Source organism: Crotalus tigris, unplaced genomic scaffold (genome assembly GCF_016545835.1).
Source record: "Crotalus tigris isolate CLP2741 ecotype Arizona unplaced genomic scaffold, ASM1654583v1 scf7180000017863.408763, whole genome shotgun sequence".
In the NCBI taxonomy this organism is placed as follows: domain Eukaryota; kingdom Metazoa; phylum Chordata; class Lepidosauria; order Squamata; family Viperidae; genus Crotalus; species Crotalus tigris.
In genome coordinates, this window is record NW_024096684.1 from 92,394 (window position 1) to 113,219 (window position 20,826).

Here is a 20,826-nt window from a genome sequence, read left to right on the forward strand (position 1 = left end):
GGTCTCCAACTAATACGCTTCAGTCTCTGGCAATTTCTGAAGAAGTTCCTTTATGGTTATGACTGTAGCAATTCATGAAGAGATTTCAGCTTATGGGATCTCATGCTTTCATTCCTACGAAATGAAAAGGACAAAGGGAGAATTCCCCCAGACCTCAAGGAAAAAAAAAAAGAAAATTAAAGCTGGGCTGCAGGATTTCCCAAACCCATATTCAAATTCATAGACATGTGCACCACTGTTGGCTGAGTTAAATATTGTTATTTTGTAGTATGTTTAGGAAATAATTAAAAGAAGGTACTTAATAAGATAAATACTGCACACGCAACTCCATTCAAATTTGGATCAAGACACCGATAGCTTATCTGGGATCATGTGACATAATCTAATAACTACAGCATGACAAATTGATATGAAATACAGTTAGTCACTATTGTGATGCATCTTCTTGTCATTTTATAAAATTATTTTGAACCCAGAAGATGCTCCCTAATTATATTTCTGTCCCTCTTCACAAAAAAATAAAATTCATCTCCTCTGCCCGAGTTTTTGAGTTTTCATTTCTACTAATTGTTTGGAAAGTCCAATGTTTTTATCAAGACTGTATCCAGGAAATTATGCTCCATGAGTCATCCTGTCCAATAACATTAGATCAGAAAGCATACTCAAATATATTTAGAAGTGACCTCCAGCTGGTACCTTTTGATATGATTTAATGTCATTATATATTCCTGTTTCCCCAGGCAATGAGAATTCCAGAAACCATGTGTTCATTATTTCTTTTAGATGAAGAAGTATAGCAGAGTTAATACTTATTTTATATATTATTCTAAAGTAAGACATAACTGTATCAAATGGTTTACTCCAATTAGATTGCAACTCATGAAATCTTCATCTCTGCAAGGCTTATTCCTGAGTAGACATGCTGAAAGTCCATAGATCTCCAGAGAGTGATTAGCTCAAAAGTTCCATTTCTCTTTTTTTCCCATCTGTATTTAAAATGCAAAGTGATATTTTAGTATTTCATGGCCATTTCTCTTTAGCTGAGTGGATATCTCATTTTAAAAGCTGTTCTTAGCTCATTTTAGACAATTAACGTATCAACTTAAAGAGTGGGAAAGATTACTGTTCTAATAGTATCATTGCTGTAAGGGACATGTCTAGCAACAAATAATGTTCTGTATGTATATATTGCACATATTTACAAAAAGTAGTGACAACTTTGTTCTTCTGACACTAGAGCATCAAGTGGCTTGTCTCCACTCTGTCCAGCAATAGCAGCTAATATTAATCCTGCAAAAATTCTGGATGTATGCAAAACACATATCTTCTTTTGCTCATGATGCTCCATTAAGTGGCAAGCCATACAGCCCACAAAAATCGCAAGGCGAGACTCTTACATCTGAAGATATCTTTATTTTATTTTTTTTCTGTAGTCCGAGATCGCGTACGGTCAAAAATGGAAAGAGACATTTTGGCTGAAGTGAATCATCCTTTCATTGTAAAACTTCATTATGGTAAGATTTCTCTAATATAGAATTCGCATGGGCATTTTCAACTGGATATATCATCCTGTACTGTTCAAAATCATTAACCATTAAACCAGGCATTATGTTTTGTCATCTATGATGACAAAGCTTAATTTTATATGTAAAGCCCCCTATGATGGTTTGTTCAAAAATCCATAGTTAAAATAAAGAGCCAGCGCCAGTTTGATGTAATGGTATCAGCCTAGAAAATAGCAGGTCATGAGTTTTAGTTCTGCCTTAGGCACGAAGTCAGCTGGACAGTATTTGACAGGTAATCCTCAACTTATAACCAAAACTGAGTCCCAAGTTTCCATTGCTAAGCAAGACGGTTGCTAAATAAGTTGTGCCCCATTTTATAACTTTTGCAACAGTTATTAAGTGAATGACTGCAATTGTTAAGCAAATCTGGGATGCCCCGTTGACTTTGCTTGTCAGAAATCACCTGGGGAGGTCACAAATGGCAAGATCACATGACCCCAGGACATTGCAAACATCATAAATACATGCCGGTTGCCAAGTGCCTAAATTTTGATCATGTGACCATGGGGATGCTGCAATAGGTCATAAATGTGAAAATCAGGCGTAAGTCATTTTTTTTTTCAGTGCTGTTGTAACTTCAAGCAGTCACTAAACAAAGGGTTGAAAGTTGAGGATTACCTGTATCATTTTTCTCTTCGCCTAGGAAGAAGGCAGTGGCAAACCACTTCTGCAAAACCTTGCCAAGAAATCTTGTCCAGGCAGTGTCTGAAAATCACCATTGAACGGAAGAAAAAAAAAATTGTTAGGTGCAATGTTTGAACCCATCTTATTAGAATTATGCATAATAACGATTAGATGATTAGCTGCATCCAAGCACACTCAATTGCAATCTGTGTAGAGTATTGTTATTAAAAACTCAGCATTATCACTTTCTTCACTGCAGCATTTCAAACAGAAGGAAAACTGTATCTCATACTAGATTTCCTGCGAGGAGGGGACCTTTTTACCAGACTTTCGAAAGAGGTAAGACCAATAAGCTAAATGTTGATGGTTAAAAACAAAGCAAAATAATAAACAGCTGTCTCTGTGTTCCTTCATAGCAGAATCCATTTTTATAGTTTCTCGTTTGTTTATGATGTGCAAATTTGGCACTTCATTTTTATGTAAGCCCTTTTTAGTGCAGTTCATTATATCTTAACAGTTTTGTGAGTTGAGTGCAACCTATCTGGAAAATACCCAGGTAAAGAAAACTGCTTTAATCAAATCTTTATAAGTGAACCAAGTCGATTTTCCTGCCAATTGTGTTTTACAATCTGGGATAAAGTCAAATGTTATATCTTTCAGAAACAGGACCAGTGTTTCTTTGACCTAGCTGTCCTCTGATATTACCAACAACCACTTGTAGAAACTAATTTGTCTACCTTCTCTATTTTGAGACTGGATTTAAAAGTCATGGCTGTGAACCTGGTCCAATTTGGAACTTCCTTCTTTCCCATTTCCTATTTTCAGTATCACCTAATCCATGGCTCAGCAACCTGCAGGTGGACACCTGCCTGTATCCCCTGAACTCTTTTTGTGTGTGTGTGTGCTTGCCAGAATTCCCTTTGATTCCATTGCCAAATGTTAGCAGCAATAACAGTACTGCTGAAAATTGTTTCTAGCATTTTGAGGCAGGAAATAAAGAGATTCAAATGGAAGCTTTGAAACTGATTTAACATAATTATAAAAACAAAGCAAAAGCATAGCCACTCCTCAGAATCAGGAAAATTCCTGGAAGATCCCAGCCCTGCTAACACACATGACACACTCACATCTTCCCATTTTGTACTATTAGTCCCATTCAGTCAGTCCATGCCCTTACCCACACATATTCCCCACAATCAAAATTTGGCAATTCTTATTATAATCTGGAGCAATTACAAAAAAATACAGGACTTTCTGGCATTTTGATCAGTGCTATTAAAGCTATTATATAATTATGGATTTTGGAATAATCTATGCAAGATGGAGTGATAATAAAGCTGCACTCTTTGAATTCTGCTTTCCTTTCTTCCTGCCCAGTTGCTTTGAACAATAGGTGACAAGTCATCCTCTTGATCATTCTAAAAGCAGAAGTTCCCAAGAGATGAGGATCACCCAAAAGTTGTAAAAGTAGCTAGTAAATAGCAGGCTGAGATTATAAGGAAATGACTGCTGTGTCAAATTTTGCTTATACAATCCAGAATGCATTCTCCACTCTTCTTGTTTCTATCAGCCCTGGGGGCGACGCACTATAAAGACTCAGAAAAACTTGGCCAGCCATCCCAGAATGTGACTAGTGATTAAAGCACCATCTGAAGAATAATAGAACAGCTGGGAAGAGGAGGAAGAAGGCCTTCTGCTAACCGTTTGCTGGCAACAGAGATGGCATTCACTTGATTTCTTGGAACTGGCCAGCCATCAATCATAACCATGTATTTCTTCTAGCATCCAAACACGTTTTCTCTTGAAATATACCTTGCCATGTGCCATAGACAAAAACAACCCCATGCTTCTCTTCTCCTTTTCATGTTATAATCTGTAGGGCTTTGCAAAGTATTCAAAAGAGACACCTTTCAACATGCAGAAGCACCTGTTTTTGCATTTTCAAGCATCCATGTCATTTGCAAAGGTGATAGGGCTGCTGCAGAAGCTGTTCCCAACTCTCTCCCTTCCAGTGTGCCTCAAAGTGTCCCTACATGCACATGCATATAGAGAGACAGACTATAGCAGCTTCTGGATGGCTGATCAAACCTTGAAAACAATGTATGTCTTTTTAACAGTTCAAAAAGTAGTGCTTTACTGATGATGATACCAGTCTAACATTTTAGATTTAGCTCTGGTTTGTGTTGGAAAAACATTATTTGTTCCACCGGGCAAAACAGACAAATTATTCTTTTTGAAACATAATGTTTCAGAATGCAATTTTATATATGTCTAGTGAAAAATAAATCCCATAGAATTCAGTTGGGCTTAATTTTCAGGAATATTATATTTGTATTTTGACTTGGTATTAATTCTACCTCCTGCTGCTTCCCTTTCTGTCTGTTGACTATGTTTTAGCTATTTGGTGGCTATTTTTGTATCTTAATTTCTATGGGTAGTCCTCAAGTTACAACTACAGTTGGGGCCAGAATATACGTCATTAAGTCAGGTGGTTGTTAAGCGAGTGGCAGTCAACTTTATGACCTTTTTTATTGTGGTCTTTAGTGGATCACCATGATCATTAAGTGAATTATATGGTCATTAAGTGATTCCCCCATTGATTTTGCTTGTTGAAAACCAGCTGGGAAGGTCACAAATGGTGATCACGTGACCGCAGAACACTGCAGCTGCCATAAATACACGCAGGTTGCCAAATGTCTGAATTCTGATCACTTAACCGTGGGGAACCTGCAGTTGGTTGTGTGAGGACTGATCATAAGTTACTTTTTTCAGCACCATTGTAACTTGGAGCAGTCACTAAATGAATGTTCGTAAGTCGTACCTGTGTTTTAGTGCACACAGATAAGTCGTCTCTGACCTTTCTTTCTGTCCAACCCTCCTTCTCTAGTGATTTCATGGTATTCTTTCTATGCCTTCTAAATGCTGACTTGTGAGAATATTTCATGGGAAAGAGTTTCAGTTTTCCCATGTACTGGGAAGTGATGTTTTAGTGGCTGTATACCACATGCTAGTCTACTGTATTCCGAATGAAGTAACTGTCCACTTGAGCTTTCAGCCACAGGTGATTAGTAGCCAATCAATCTGCTTCTAGTGACTTTCTCATTATTCTTTGCTGGGAAAGAAAAATGATATAAATCCACCAGTAGACATTGGGTTAAATATATCAAGGCTGTCACTTTTCACTATCACTGTGTTGAAAGAAAAATTTTCATCAGAGTCCAGTCCAAGCATGGAATAAACAAAATGGAGACTGCTTTAGAAAAAAAGTTGTAGTTTATTGAACAGCAAAGCCAGACAGAAGCATGGCTCTGGGAAAGCTGACCACATATGGCTGGGAGTAGTGGGTTTTTATACCTTCCTGGGCTTTTGTGTTTGGAGTTGTTCCTATTTGAGGCTTTGTATTTCCTGTATCATGTACTTTGACCTGAGTCTGAGTGTGTCCTTTTGATAATGGTGAGTTAATCCTATTATGTTTTCTGTCCTTAGAATTTGGGTAGGGGTATATAGATTTTAGGGGTCTTTGTCTTCCTAATTTCATCAGCTTCAAGTTTCCTGGCTCTAACTTTCCTGAATGGATTATTACATCTGCATTTCTAAAAGCTGGCCTCTGCCTAGTTTCTGCTTGGGGCTATTAAGAAAAACTGGGCTTGCTTTTCTGCCTTTAAGATCCTTTAAGAAATACATTCTGCCTTTTTAATATCCCACAAAATATTTCTTTCTCTGGATTCTTCCCACAACTGTATTGCCACACCTACTATTACCGATAATAATAATATAGTCACCTTTTTCTCACCTATGTGGCTTTTCAGAGTTTTCAGTCTGGATAAACTACAGTGATTACTCAGCTCTTATTACTTTCTAAGCAGTTGTGCCAATACCAAATGGGTGTTGTCATTACCTTTGAGCAGATGGACTTTAAAAGTCTCTTCCTGGATGCCTTTTCTCTGACCACAGTGGAACTGCCTGCTGTTTTTCTTCATGTGGTTTTCAATCTCCTTGGAAACTGAGATCATCAAAGAATAAGACACAGTCATCCTGTAGTTATTCCTTAAATGCACCCTATCAACTTTATTTTTCTATAAAAAAGCAAAGGGTACCTGATGAAACCTAAACAGAATATTCTTTTCAGTTGATCCTTGCTGGCTGCTTCCTATATACTATATATCTTGGAATTGTTCTTTGAGGGAATGGAAAACCAGCCAAGATCCTTTTTGTTTTAACGTAAGGATTATCCACAGATAATTGTAATACCAAAAAATAAAGCACTATGAAACTCAGAATAATGGTTTTCTAAAGAGGAGAAGGCAAACTGCATGTTTATTTTGAAAGGGAAGGATGACTTATTCATTGAGGTGTCTTGAAATTTGTTTAGCTTTTTATCCATATTTAGATGACTTCCCCTGTAATTTTTTTCAAAAATTGGAAGGATAGCAAATGCAATCTTATGAATGGTTAAGCAGATTAATTTATTTTGCGGGGCATTTTGCTGATCATGTTGTGAAAACTGATTTCTGTTGGCTTGGAGAAAACAGAATCAAATCTATTTCGGTTTTGTTTTCTCAATCTTTGAAGCTATTATATATTAACAGTAAACTTACTGAGTAAAGTTTAAAAGGGGCATAATGCAGTCAGTGATAGGATAAGTGGCATTTTTTGTTTTGTGTATGAAACAGGGTACAATGCCAAATTCCTCTCTAGATGGGTTTAAGATCATTCTATTTAGCCTAATATTGCCAATGGTGACTAGTAGTAGCCATTCACAGTTTCAGGCAGAAATTTGTCCAGCTTTATCTGTAGATATCACATCTATTTCATTGCTTATTACTTTGCTATGAACCCTCCACCTAATTTAATTCCTTCTAATTCTAAATTGCTTCTGCTCTGTTTATTGAAGTTATGATTTCTCATTGTTTCTTTTAAAAAATCCATAGGGTTAATCTAAAGTTAGCCTTGAAATTAGTTGATCCTAAGTTGTGACCATTCTAAATTATACTGATTTTAGTGGTTCCCTTTAAATAAGACTTAAGTCCATATAAATAAATCTCTTGTATATTATGCACTCTTTGCTATTTTCTGTTTCCAGGTAATGTTTACAGAAGAAGATGTTAAGTTCTATTTAGCTGAGCTGGCCTTGGCTTTAGATCATCTTCATGGTCTGGGTATTATATACAGAGATTTGAAACCAGAAAAGTAAGTTAATACTGAAACGCATTAGTTTAAATAAAGTTATTTTGTTGCTGCCACAAAATGTACATGAAATTATGTAAGACCTAATCATCATTACACCTCATAAATTGCCTAGCCCAAAATGAACAGGCTGAATGCCCCCAAACAAGCAAAAAAAAAAAAAATGAGGTGACATCTCCAGCCTCAGCGGCAAACAGTGTATTTTTAGTGTATTAAGAACAAAAGCGAAAAAGAACATGTAAGTATTTACAAATGATTGGTAGGCAATATACCAATACTTCTTAGTCAAGTAAGATGTTTCATATATTATACATTCATATATTTCATAAATATATTGAATCATCTGATCAAGAGTAAGTTAGATAATCAGAGAGAGATTATTGAAACCTGTGGAAGCTCAACTTCACTTTTGCTTCAGGAGTCTAAACCAGGGGTAGGCAACCTCGACTCTTTTATGACTCGTGTACTTCAACTCCCAGAATTCCTGAGCCACCATGGCTGGCTCAGGAATTCTGGGAGTTGAAGTCCACGAGTCATAAAAGAACCAAGGTTGCCGACCACTGGTCTAAACGATTAGTATATTTCTTGTAGAGGGGATTATTTCAGGGGCAGGTTCTGTAAAAACATGAGCATATTGTCAATTGTTATGAGACATACTAATCTTAAGAAATGCATTCCATGAGCGGTGGTGGCGCAGTAGTTAGAACGCAGTATTGCAGGCTAATCCTGCTGATTCTGGATTGCCAGCATTTTGGCAGTTTGAATCTCACCAACTCAAGATTGACTTGGCCTTCCATCCTTCTGGGGTCGATAAAATGAGGACCCAGACTGTTGGGGACAATGGGCTGATTCTGTAAACCACTTAGAGAGGGCTGTAAAGCACTATGAAGCAGTATATAAGTCTAAATGCTATTGCTATTAAAAATTAGTCATTATCCTCAGCACTCAGACTGCTGTCTTGAAAAGGGATATGTCCAGGATAGAAAGCTCATCATGTTCTTCCCATGTTTGTTATAGCCCCATGGTGGCGAACCTATGGCACACATGCCACAGGTGGCACACAGAGTCCTCTCTGTGGGCACATGCATCATCGCCCCAGTCCTTGGCCTTCAGCTTTTTTTTATAAAACCTTTTCGCTTTAGACCTCTGCCGCCATGTGCAAAAAAAAAAAAAGGTTCAATCAATCAATCAATTTCAACTTCTCATGGGAAAAAAAAGATCTCACAAAGTTGGAATTGATTGATTGAACTTTTTAGTCCCACCCAGTCTGCCGTTACCATCGCAGCCACGCCTACTCATTTGGCCACACCCACCCAATGGGCCACACCCACCCAATGGGCCATGCGCACCTGGCACCCAGTGATACATAAGTGGGTTTTGGGTTGCAGTTTGGGCACGCAGTCTCTAAAAGGCTCACCATCACTGTTATAGCCCATACTTTTGACTTCATTTTCTGTCCATGCTGACAACTTTTCAGTAAATACCTTTAATATGTTGCTTTTCCATTGCCTGAGCATCATTTAAATTACCAATGACTACATCACTTCCTCTTTAAGGAAAAAAAAATAGAAAGGTCGATAAACATTAGAAAAAAAAGAACACTGTCTCTTTCTTACAGAAGGATCAAAGTGCTGTTGGTATCCTCTGAATTATCTGTAGATCAAGGAATTACAGAATTGGATTGTTTTCTTAAATATAGTGTTATTGAGAAGCAAGTGATGCAATCATTATTGGTATACAACCAATAATCAAGGAAGCAAGATTTCTTAAAAAGCAACACATAAAGGACAAAAGAGTATTTATTAAATAATAGTAGTGACAATAGTCTGTTAGTGTTGATTATTCATTTACAAACAGTGACAGTCTCTTTTCAGCCTGCCAAAGTTTTACAAAAGACCACTTCCTTCTAAGTAGGTAGTCCTTGACTTACGACCACAATTGAGCTCGAAATTTCTGTTGTTAAACGAGACATTTGCTAAGTGAGTTTTTCCCCATTTTACGATCTTTCTTACCACAGATGCTAAGTGAATCACTGCAGTTGGTAAGTTAGTAACCCAGTTGCTAAGTGAATCTGGCTTCCCCATTGACTTTGCTTGTCACAAGGTCGCAAAAGGGGATCACATGACCTTGAGATACAGCAACAGTCATAAGTATGAACCAGTTGCCAAGCATCTGAATTTTGATCATGTGATCATGGGGATGCTGCAAAGGTCGCAACTGTGAAAAACTCTCATAAGTCACATTTTTCAGTGCTGTTGTAACTTTGAACGGTCACTAAATGAGCTGTTGTAAGTTGAGGACTACCTGTACTTTTTACGACAAAAGATAACTCTAAAAAAAAGAGACTGTTTTCTTTTATTTAGGCAGTCTTTTTCAAGCAACAAATCTTTAGATGGGGGAATTATGTATCTCTTCTTTGCTTCATAATGGATGAATATAAACAAATCTGAAGAATGCATCTCTACATATAGGAGAAAAATCAAGAATGTTGTTTTTCATTGCAGACAGTTAAGTTAAAGTTCTAGGCATCAATGACATTGTCTGCCTTGGTTTAATATAACTTTTCATTACATTGTCTTCTAGCATTCTTCTAGATGAAGAAGGACACATTAAGATTACAGGTAAGGATCACCTTTCTACTGCAGCTGTATCTGTGTTATCTATCATATATCAGAGCACCTAACAGATTTGGGTTGCCATCAGGACCGCAGGCTCATTATGAAGTATACCTCATTGCTGCTTTAATTTTAACACTCCTAGCAGTGTGAAGCAGCCACGATATCGATGTGCCCAACAACATTCTGAAATGGTGAATAGAAAATACTCATCTGAGTAACCTGCAACCAGAAAAAAGTGCAGGTTCAGGAGAGCTGTTCGCTTAGGAAGACATAGTCAGTGTTTAGTCCTGGGAATATATCGGACTGATGTGAGTTGAAATCCAAAACTGAGCATGAAATAGATAATTATGGATAGATGTACTTTTGGTGCACAAATACAGGTAGTCCTTGTCTTACTTTTGTTTAGTGACAGTTCAAAGTTGCGATGGCACCGAGAAAGTGACTTATGTCTGTTTTTCACAGTTAAGTCTATTGCAGCATCCCCGTGGTCACGTGATCAGAATTGGAATGCTTGGCAACTGACATGTATTTATGACTGTTACAATGTCCCCGGGTTTATGTGATCGCCTTTTGCAACCTTCTGACAAGCAAAGGCAATGAGGAAGCCAGATTCACATAACAGCCCTGTTACTCACTTAAACACTATAGCGATTCACTTAACAAAAGATGGCAAAACAAGGTTCATAAAATGAGAAAAAGCTCATTTAACGACTGTCTTGCTTAGCAGTGGAAATTTTGGGCTCAATTGTAGTTGCAAGTTGAGGACTACCTGCACTTTATTTGGATATGCATGATAACTAATGCTATATAATATATTCATTTTTTAAAGATTTTGGCCTGAGCAAGGAAGCTATTGACCATGACAAGAGAGCTTATTCATTTTGTGGGACAATAGAATACATGGCTCCAGAGGTGGTCAACCGGCGAGGACACACCCAGAGTGCAGATTGGTGGTCCTTCGGTGTCCTAATGGTAAGGGGAGAATTTTTTTGTAATTCACTAATTGTTTGACACATCGATATGAGAATGTAAGCTCTTTATGAGGAGGATATTTAAGAGCTTGAATGTTTTGCGTTTACAGGACTCCCCTCAGTTTTATCACCACTATGGATTAGATCAAGACTTTGTTTGGATCCATTGATTCCAATGATTGTGTGTTTGAGGATGATTAATTCTGGGTTCAGTCCTATTAAAGCATATAAGGAATGGCTACTGGAATTGGGTATGTCTAGTTTAATGAAGAGAAGGATGAGGGGGGACATGATAGCAGTGTTCCAGTATCTCAGGGCTGCCACAAAGAAGAGGGAGTCAAGCTATTTTCCAAGGTGCCTGAAGGCAGGACAAGAAGCAACGAATGGAAACTAATCAAGGAGAGAAGCAACCTAGAACTAAGGAGAAACTTCCTGAGAGTTAGAACAATTAACCAGTGGAACAACCTGCCTCCAGAAGTGGTGAATACTCCAACACTGGAAGTTTTTAAGAAGAGACTGGACAGCCATTTGTCTGAAATGGTATAGGGTTTCCTGCCTGAGCAGGGGGTTGGACTAGATGACCTTCAAGGTCCCTTCCAACATTATTATTATTATTATTATTATTATTATGGATCATCGCACAGTCAGCCAGATGTTGTTGTTGTTGTTGTTATTATTATTATTATTATTATTATTATTATTGATCATCGCACAGTCAACCAGATGTTCAGACTGGATTTGGCATTTTGTCTACCTATCGAGTCCTTACCCGGGACCTGGGATAGGCAGATGTGGATGTTTGATGGTATTACAGGTATCGTCGCAGGATGGAAGCAGTTCCTAGTAAGGACGCCTTTTGCAATTGACTAATAGCGAATTTGTCAATGCCAGTGGTGTTCAAGTGGTGCTCCAGTTGTTTTGGGATTGCACCCAAGGTGCCTATGACTATTGGTACTACCCTTGCTTGCTTTTGCCACAATCTTTCTATTTCTATTTGTAGGTTTTGTATTTTGTTATCTTCTCCAGTTCTTTCTCGTCTATTCTGCTGTCTCCAGGCACTGCCACGTCCACTATCCAGACTTTTTTGTCTTTCTTATCGACAATTGTTAAGTCTGGGGTTTTATGTTGCAGGTGCTTGTCTGTTTGAATTCTGAAGTCCCATAGCAGTTTTAATTTTATCATTTTCTACGGCTATCTGTATTTTATGATCCCACCAGTTTTTGTTTACAGGCAAATGATATTTTTTGCAGATCTTCCAATGCACCATTGTTGTTACTTTGTCATGCTGCTGCTTGTAGTCAGTCTGTGCAATCTTCTTGCAACAGCTTACCAAGTGGTTCACTGTTTCTTCAGCTTCTTTGCATAGGCGGCACTTACTGTCTGTTGCTGTCTTCTCAATTTTGACTTCGTATGCATTTGTCCTTAAGGCTTGGTCTTGTGCAGCCAGAATTAGTCCCTCGGTCTCTTTCTTCAATTTTCCTGCTCTTAGCCATTGCCAGGTCTTGTTATTATCTGCTTTCCCAGCTATTTTTTTAATGTATTGGCCATGTAGTGCTTTGTCTTCCCATGCCTCTATTCTGTTCATTACTATTATTATTATTATTATTATTATTATTATTATTATTATTATTATTATTATTATTATTATTATTATTTCTAAAAAAGTGATCAGGATATTCGTTCTTCCAGCTCAGTATGGCATACTGTAGGAGGCAAAGTCTTAAGTAGAACTTTTTACACACCCTAGGAATTCTTTCAAGTGAAAGCACTCAGGATTAAATCCAGAGTCCATTTCATGCAAAACTGCAAGCTGGATATCCGTATCTAAATATAAATGTGGAGTAAAAATTGACTGCAGATGTTTAGAGCCATTTCCTGTATTGTGTTAACATCAGTCCTCTTTTGTCTTAAAATGTGATTTCAGCCCTTACAGCTCCTGTAGTCCAGATATTCATGACTTTTCAGACCATAATTATACAATTGATGTAATTTAACTCATGTACTGCGTGTAATTTGCACAGTTTTTCACAGTTGTGTGGGTAATTTGGGAGGTACCAGACAATGCTGTCTCCAAGGGCACGATGGGCATTCTTTATCCTGAATGAAAAGCTGCCATCAACCTTCTAGGCGTTTTTTTTTTTTTTTTTTTTTTGTAGTTTGTAGTTTCTTCCTGAATCTTGTTGCTTTGGTATTTAATCTTGCATAGCCGAAGATATATCCTTCTGTAGGAGTAGCCAATGTTCTATCAGGATGTGCCTACTGAAGCATTCACATCTGTGAAATCACCAGTACAGTAATTCATTGGTGCTAAAAGTAGTATGCAGGACGTTGTAAAAGCCAGACTGCTACGGTTTTCATTCCTGTCATTTGAACATCTTGGTAACTAGCTATTGCCAAAACAAAATGTTTGTTCATTAATTTAGAATAATATATTAAATAAGATTTTTACCAGACTTTTTACTTTCCTTTAATTCCAGTTACAGTATTTACTTTCTTTGCCCTAGACAGGTTTCACTGAGTCACTCGATATGTCACACAAGGCCGAATGCTGTGTTGCCTTCTTTTTCTTCCACATAGGATTGCTACAGAGTGAACCATAAACTGAGTCTCCACATTGTGTTAGCCCTGTTTAAGAAATATTTAGGGAAAAAATGAATCTGTACATAGATGATGATGATGATGATGATATCCATTCAGTTGGGTCTGACTCTTGGCAATTCTATGGGCTGTGTAACTCCACATCTTCTGATCTTGCACTATTTTTTTGAGTTTTTCTATGCTCTGGTTGGTGTCAGCTTTGTTGGTGAACTAAATAATAATGGCTGCTTTCATAGTTCAGTATGATGTGCTTGTCTCAGAGATGAGAATTGTTCCTAATCTGTTCTTACAGACCTTTCTTTGCACCCTGGTACTCCCTGCCCTGCCCATCTTGATACTAATTCTTTTGCCAATGAGTTAGGCTTATCAGTTCATTTTTCCCCAGCTCTCAACTTTTTATATTGTGGCTCAGTTTTTCTTGTACTTTTTCCACTGTGCCCTCTTCTGTTGATGGTTTGTGCACTTCCGAAACTGTATAATCACATCTTTTTTTTTTTTTTTACATCTAATCCTATTTGGAATAGGAGAGCACAAGCATCTCTGCTTCTCCTGCTGCTGCTAGGAGACAAGAGAGCTTTATTTTATAGACAGTTAAATTAATTTTAAAAAACAGTGGTCGAAAGAGAGGGAAATTTAAGGATTATGAAGTGGCTAACCAGTCATTCAGAAACTGAAAGTTCTTGATAGAAGAACTGGAAATGCAAGTATTTGGGCATTGGAGCCTTACCAGAAGAAGATCAAAAGAGACCAATTGGAAGGCAAAGATGTAAGGGAGCAACTGGATGTAGCCTGGGCTACTTACAGTCTGGTGCAGCTGAAAGTGGTTCAATTCGTCATGAGTTGACCATTTTTAAAATTTCTCACTTCATTGTGAGGTTATGTCCTCTGTTTCTGAAGCTGAGGCTAGCCAAAGGAGGGTGTGTTTATGATCAAGGTTTGGTTCAATGTTAGATTACATGGATTTTCATGCAGAAGGTAATAATAATAATAAAGTTGGAAGGGACCTTGGAGGTCATCGAGTCCAACCCCCTGCTCAGGCAGTAACCCTACACCATTTCGGACAAATGGCTGTCCAGTCTCTTCTTAAAAACTTGCAGTATTGGAGCATTCACAGCTTCTGGAGGCAGGTTGTTCCATTGCTTAATTGTTCTAATTGTCAGGAAGTTTCTCCTTAGTTCTAGGTTGCTTCTCTCCTTGATCAGTTTCCATCCGTTGCTTCTTGTCCTGCCTTCAGGCGCCTTGGAGAATAGCTTGACTCCCTCTTCTTTGTGGTAGCCCCTGAGATATTGGAACACTGCTATCATGTCCCACCTCGTCCTCCTAATGTGGTCTTTCTCCTCGTATCATTATATTAGACTTGAAAAAAATGACTATACAAAGTGCTGAAGAATCACTATTAGTTGGCATTAATGGACTAGGCAAACCCATGGTCTAACCTAAGGATCACTATAAAAAATATATTCAATAGCACTCATTCATTCATATGTGTTTAACCAGAAAACCAACAGCCTACTTCTCAGCATTCACAAGTTCCTATCAGTTATAGTAGCCAATTAATAACATTTTTATCCCAGTTTTTTAAGGTGGGACAGTCATAATAAAGCATCCTTATGAAGCCTTAATGAACATTTAATTAAAAGGCCTGTCTTCCATAATGTCTAGAAGCTTCTTTTCTTTAATACCTCTCTGTCGTGCACATCCTTAAATGCCTTTTAGGACTCTGCCGGACAATGTATAATTTATGCATTTAGTCCCCTGTCCCCATAAAAATTTCATTCATTCTCTTTCATCCTCTGAACTGTGATGGAGCCATTATTCAAGGCAACATCTACAGCCTCAAACAATAGTTGGCTTCTTTTTATGGAAGTAAAACGTCAGACAGCATCTGATGCCAGATTATAGAAACTGCAACCATTATATCTATATTATTTCTGGAGCTACAGGAAATGCCAGATATGTGACAGACAGACAGGTTCATCCTTAAGTAGAATCATTTCCTCACATGAAGAAGGTTTTAGCTCAAGCCAAAAGAATCTACACAAAGAGGTTGTAAAGGAATTTAAAGCTGATACGAGCAAGCCACTTAAGCAGGGACTTAGACAAGAGAGTACACAATCTAAAGACAGAAGGAAGCATGGGAAAGAAATTCATCTTAATTGCGTTCAGTATAAAGGAGGAAACAGGGAAACTTGCACTGACTTTCAAGATTCTGTTATTAAATTCTACCCCAATAATAAATATTTCTGGAATTCTGCAGGGTTTGCTTTTTATTCAGGCCTACCTGAAATGTCTAGCAGGCATGGTTTTTTTAAAAAAAGGCAAGAAAATGATTGCAGTCATGACCGCAATTGAAGCCTGACCCTGGCTTATGTGCCTAAATCACAGCCACCATCTTGATTTTTTTTTTACACCTCCCTCCCTCCCTGCCTGCCTGCCTGCCTTAAGCTGTTACCTTTCAGAAATGTTAGCATTCAATTCCTGCTAATCATAAGGTAGAATAGGACTGAAATGTAATACTTAGTGGTATGGCGTGCAGCTTCTAATGAGAAGTGTCACGATCTCCTCAGATGAATTTTCCTCCTAGGAGCAGAAGAAACTCTGGGAGACTGGAGAGGGCTTTTCAGAACCAGCAAGGAAGAGCCACGTCCTTCTGCCTTTTGGATCCCACACATCTGGTACCAAGTAGTGCACTAAAGACAGGAGTAATCCAGCAGTCCAAGGCTTTGAGGAACTTCTCCCTAGTAGTATGCTGTTCTCTTTCTAGAGCCAAGTTTGGGTATTTGGAAGATAGGTTCCTGAAATCCATACTGCTCTTGCTTCTTTGGTCTTGCCAACCATGTGGAGCTTGACAGTTATGCCTACACTTTTGAGCAAAAGGTAATAAAAGTTGAAGAAAAACATCAGTTCCATCTTTCCCTTGCACCAGCATGCCCAGAATCTGACTGAACTTTCTTATTAGACCTTGGCATTGCTTTACTATTTCAAGATCTGGGCTTTGACTCCCACTGAAGCTTTTTTTTTTTTGCTGATACTGTATTTTACATTCCTCACCTTGGGTTGTAGACTATTGCATATTCTTCTTTTCTCTTGCATATAGAAATGAGGGAGAAAGCACTTAGCAGTTAGACTTATACACCACTTCACAGTGTTTTACAGCCCTCTCTAAGTGGTTTACAGAGCATATTGCCCCCAACCATCTGGGTCCTCATTTTACTACCTTGGAAGAATGGATGGCTGAGTCAACCTGGAGCTGGTCAGGATTGAACTTCTGGCAGTTGGCAGAGTTAGCCTGCAATGCTGCATTCTAATCACTCACCACAACAGTTCATAATGTTATCTCTCTTATTTTTCCTTGACAAAGAAACCCTCTTTCACCTTTCTCTTTTCTCTCCATACTTTTGTCTTCTCTTCTCCATCCTGCTCCTCTGAAAAGGGAGATGATTAGTCTATAGCAATAGATATACAATAGGATATTATAGTACACTGTTTTTGGTGTACATGTGTGTTTCATATTACTCCCCTAATGACATTCAGATTTCTATAATTACTAAGGATGGTTAGATTTTGTTGAGCTGTTTATTTTCTCCTCTCTCCCTCCCCTTCCATATTTTGTACCTCAGCAAGCTTTGGGGATTCTGCTGATAACGTTTATTTTTCAGGTCTATTTGGTCTACATGCGGGTTGGATTTAGAAAATCTGTTCTTAATCTGCTATTGATATATAAGCTTGTGTTTTTATACCCATAAAATTAGGTCTCATATGGATTTCATAGTCTCTGTCATGATGTTTTTTTTTCTTATATGGGTTTAATCAATCTATAATGTAAGTTGAACTTTAAAAATCAGCAAATACTTTGCATAGTAATATTATGCAAAAGTAGCTAGAATCGTTTTAGCAAATGTTTCTCAGGTAATTCCTATTACTCTGTATGGGCAGGTACATCTTGCATGTTGAAAGAAATGTCATTTTCATTATCCCACTAAAAAAATGATCATTGCTCCCCCTCTCCCCCTCCCCAACAATCAGCTTTCACTATATTAAGTGGTTTTGTTGACAAATCCTACACTTTTGTGGAAGGTACATATCCTTTTAAGAAAAATTTCCCAAAATAACGTTGAAATTTTCCTTTTTTAATAATAATAATTTTATTGAGTGTTACAATTAAAAAGGAAAGACCCAAAATAAAAAAGTAAAATAATAAAAATGAGAAAATGCAGAAATGGAAGAACAGAAGAGGTGTGTGTGTGTGTGTGTGTGTGTGTGTGTGGTGTAGAGAATAGAATAGAATAGAATAGAATAGAATAGAATAGAATAGAATAGAATAGAATAGAATTCTTTATTGGCTAATTTTATATATATATATAAAATTAAAATTCCTTAATTTCATTACAAATAAAAGTGTCCGAAGGAGCCCATAACCTTGAAACATAAACAGTTGCAACAATGGATCCAGACCACTTGCTGTATCAAATAAATGACTTTTTTTTAGTTCAACAGAAAAAAATGAGAGTGCTTTTTAAATTAGTGTGGTTGTTCTTGCCATCATTCTGATTCTGCTTTTTTAAATTACCTATCAATACAAATCTAGAATTACTGTTCCTTGAGGACTGTAGTTTTCTCTTTTATTGCTTTCATTTATTGAAATGGAACTGAAAGATGTACTCTGAGCTACTTAAATTAGATTTAGTATCTAATTATAATTTGTTTTAATCAAAGTGGAGCAGATGCTAGCATTCCATTGATACGCTTAAACTGATTTTAAGGGGGGAAAATGTCTAAAAGATGGGTGAGTGGTCTTAGGGCTAAAAAGAAAAGAGGAACAAACTTTGTCAGGAATAATGTTCTGTAACATGGTGTATATTTGTTTGATGAACAAGTGCCTTCCTTCCAAACAGGCAGTGCTAATGGGGCTGATGGAAGTTGTAGTTGAACATAGTTGGTGGGCTCCAATTGGGAATCATTGTTTTACCACTTCTAGTTACTTTTACTGTTTCAAGTACATAGCATTTTTTATGGCTTTGAAGGAGATATATTCTTTTGTGAAAGAGAGAAACATTTCCATGTCACCAATTGAAAGTTTTCCACATTACATCAATAGAAAAAAAAATACTTTGAGCAATAATGTGGGCAAAGAAAGGATAGCTTGTGGCAGTGTTTGAAAGGATATTTAAAAATTTGTACTGATTCAAAGAGGCAACATCTTTTCCCCAAAAGTTCTGTTGCAGGCAATGTTCCACTTGGAATGCTATTTTATCATTTGCTTTTTGTACAACAAATTAGAACAGGAATGGATGCCTGAAGACTCAGGACCAGATGCCATTATATTGAAAATCAATATAGTGTTCCATTTTTAGGAAAGGATCAAACCCAAACCATAGCATACAAAAGCAAGCATAGCATTTTAATTCAATTCAAAATCCACTAAAAAGAAAAGAAATTCAACCAAATACTCTGATCCTACCTATTTGTAGGGCATTTATCAGTCTTCTTACATAAGTGCCCCATATGAACAATTCTGTTCCCAGCCATGAAAAAGTTCATATACAGTATGAATCTTGAAGTTAAGCAGAAACACAGACTTAACCGTTCTACTGAATGTGTTTTCTTGTGAATTATTTAAATTCAATTAAAATACTGGCTATTCTTACTCCAACTAGCAGGATTCTTCATGTCATGTTTAATTTATGGCAACCAGCAGCATTTATTTCTTTCCCTCTCAATTATTCTTTTAAAGATTTAATAAAGTGGATGGATAATAAGTTCCTTGTTTATTGTTTTCTACACTTGATTGTTCAATTTTCCATATTCATTACTTTCGCAACTGGCTGTCTGACAGTCATGAGATCCAGGGAACTTTAGCATGATGCATTTTGAGGTAATTTCTGTACATTTCCACAGGACTTGTACATAAAATATTTTCACTGTATAATACAGCACCTGACTGTGTGTTCATTGAATGGTTTTATTATTACATCATCATAAGGTTAGAACAACCTTACTATTTACATCCAAAGTCCAGTGAATTTATTATGAATCGGTTAAGATATTGAGACTCTAGAAAAAGTGCAGAGAAAAGCAACAAAGATGATTAGGGGACTGGAGGCTCAACTATATGATGAATGGTTGGGAGAACTGGGAATATCTAGTCTAACAAAGAGAAGGACTAGGAGAGACATGATAGCAGTCTTCCAATATTTGAGGGGCTGTCACCAAGAAGGAGGGGGTCAATATTCTCCAATACATTTGAGGGCAAGACAAGAAGTAACAGATGGAAGCTTAACAAACAGAGATCCAACCTAGAATTAAGAAAAAATTTCCTGACTGTGAAAATTAATTGGTGGAATGGCTTGTCTCCCAATGTTTTGGGTGTTCTATCACTGGAAGATTTTAAGAGATTGGACAACCATTTATCCAGAATGGTACAGGATCTCCTACTTGAGCAGATGGTTGACCTAGAAGACCTTCCAATTTGGTTGGTCTTTTATTATTATCTTTTAAATAATAGCCTACAAGTTGGAGGTTAAGGTATTCTTCCTTATCTTCATGTATGTTCCACATATGGGATTAATGGGGGTACTAATTTTTATGGGGCATGGATGAGCACTATACATTGTTAAGATAAATACAATAGACTATATGCTATGCTTATATTTACACTGTTTCATGCTTCTTAGAATTTCTATTCCCTCTTTACAGTTTGAAATGTTGACAGGGTCACTACCATTTCAGGGGAAAGACCGAAAGGAAACAATGGCACTCATTCTCAAGTGAGTAGCAAACTCCCAACTTTATATCTATCTATAGCTATAGTTTATATTCTTTAACTCAGAATAAACTTTTTGGGTTATGTAAATTGTCTCGTAGAACAGGGCTTTTCAACCTTTTCACCCATTGTACCACTTTTAGGATGTGGCAACATCCGAGTACCACCAGTCGCCTAGCAAGGTGTCAAAAACTTGATGACCCTCCCCCCCAAAAAAACAGAATAAAATGCTAAAGTACAGGTAGTCCTCGACTTACAACAGTTCGCTTAGTGACTGTTCGAAGTTACAATGGCACTGAACAAAGTGCCCCCCAAGCCACAGCCGAGCAAGACACCTGCCTGCCCGCCCAGCCGCGCTCTTCCTCCTGTCAGAGGTTTTCATTGTTGTGAGCATTTCTGTTGAGGATTGGCACCGGGGATGGGGTGGGGGGTGTTTGGTTTTTATTCCCCCTGTCTGTTGGGTGGTTGCAGCAGGTTTTGGTCACGTCACATGACCCTGG

The 20,826-nt window shown here is 37.5% G+C and overlaps 1 protein-coding gene across 2 annotated transcripts in view; it reads left to right on the plus strand.

Annotated features, from left to right (window-relative positions):
• LOC120308075 (ribosomal protein S6 kinase alpha-2) overlaps positions 1-20,826 on the plus strand; it is a 128,779-nt gene that overhangs the window by 67,883 nt on the left and 40,070 nt on the right. For both annotated transcript variants that reach the window (XM_039343548.1, XM_039343549.1), the window contains exons 4-9: positions 1,434-1,514; positions 2,449-2,528; positions 7,273-7,379; positions 9,960-9,997; positions 10,824-10,966; positions 20,260-20,330. In XM_039343548.1, coding sequence (XP_039199482.1) covers positions 1,434-1,514; positions 2,449-2,528; positions 7,273-7,379; positions 9,960-9,997; positions 10,824-10,966; positions 20,260-20,330 — 520 coding nt within the window. The remainder of the gene's footprint in view (positions 1-1,433; positions 1,515-2,448; positions 2,529-7,272; positions 7,380-9,959; positions 9,998-10,823; positions 10,967-20,259; positions 20,331-20,826) is intronic.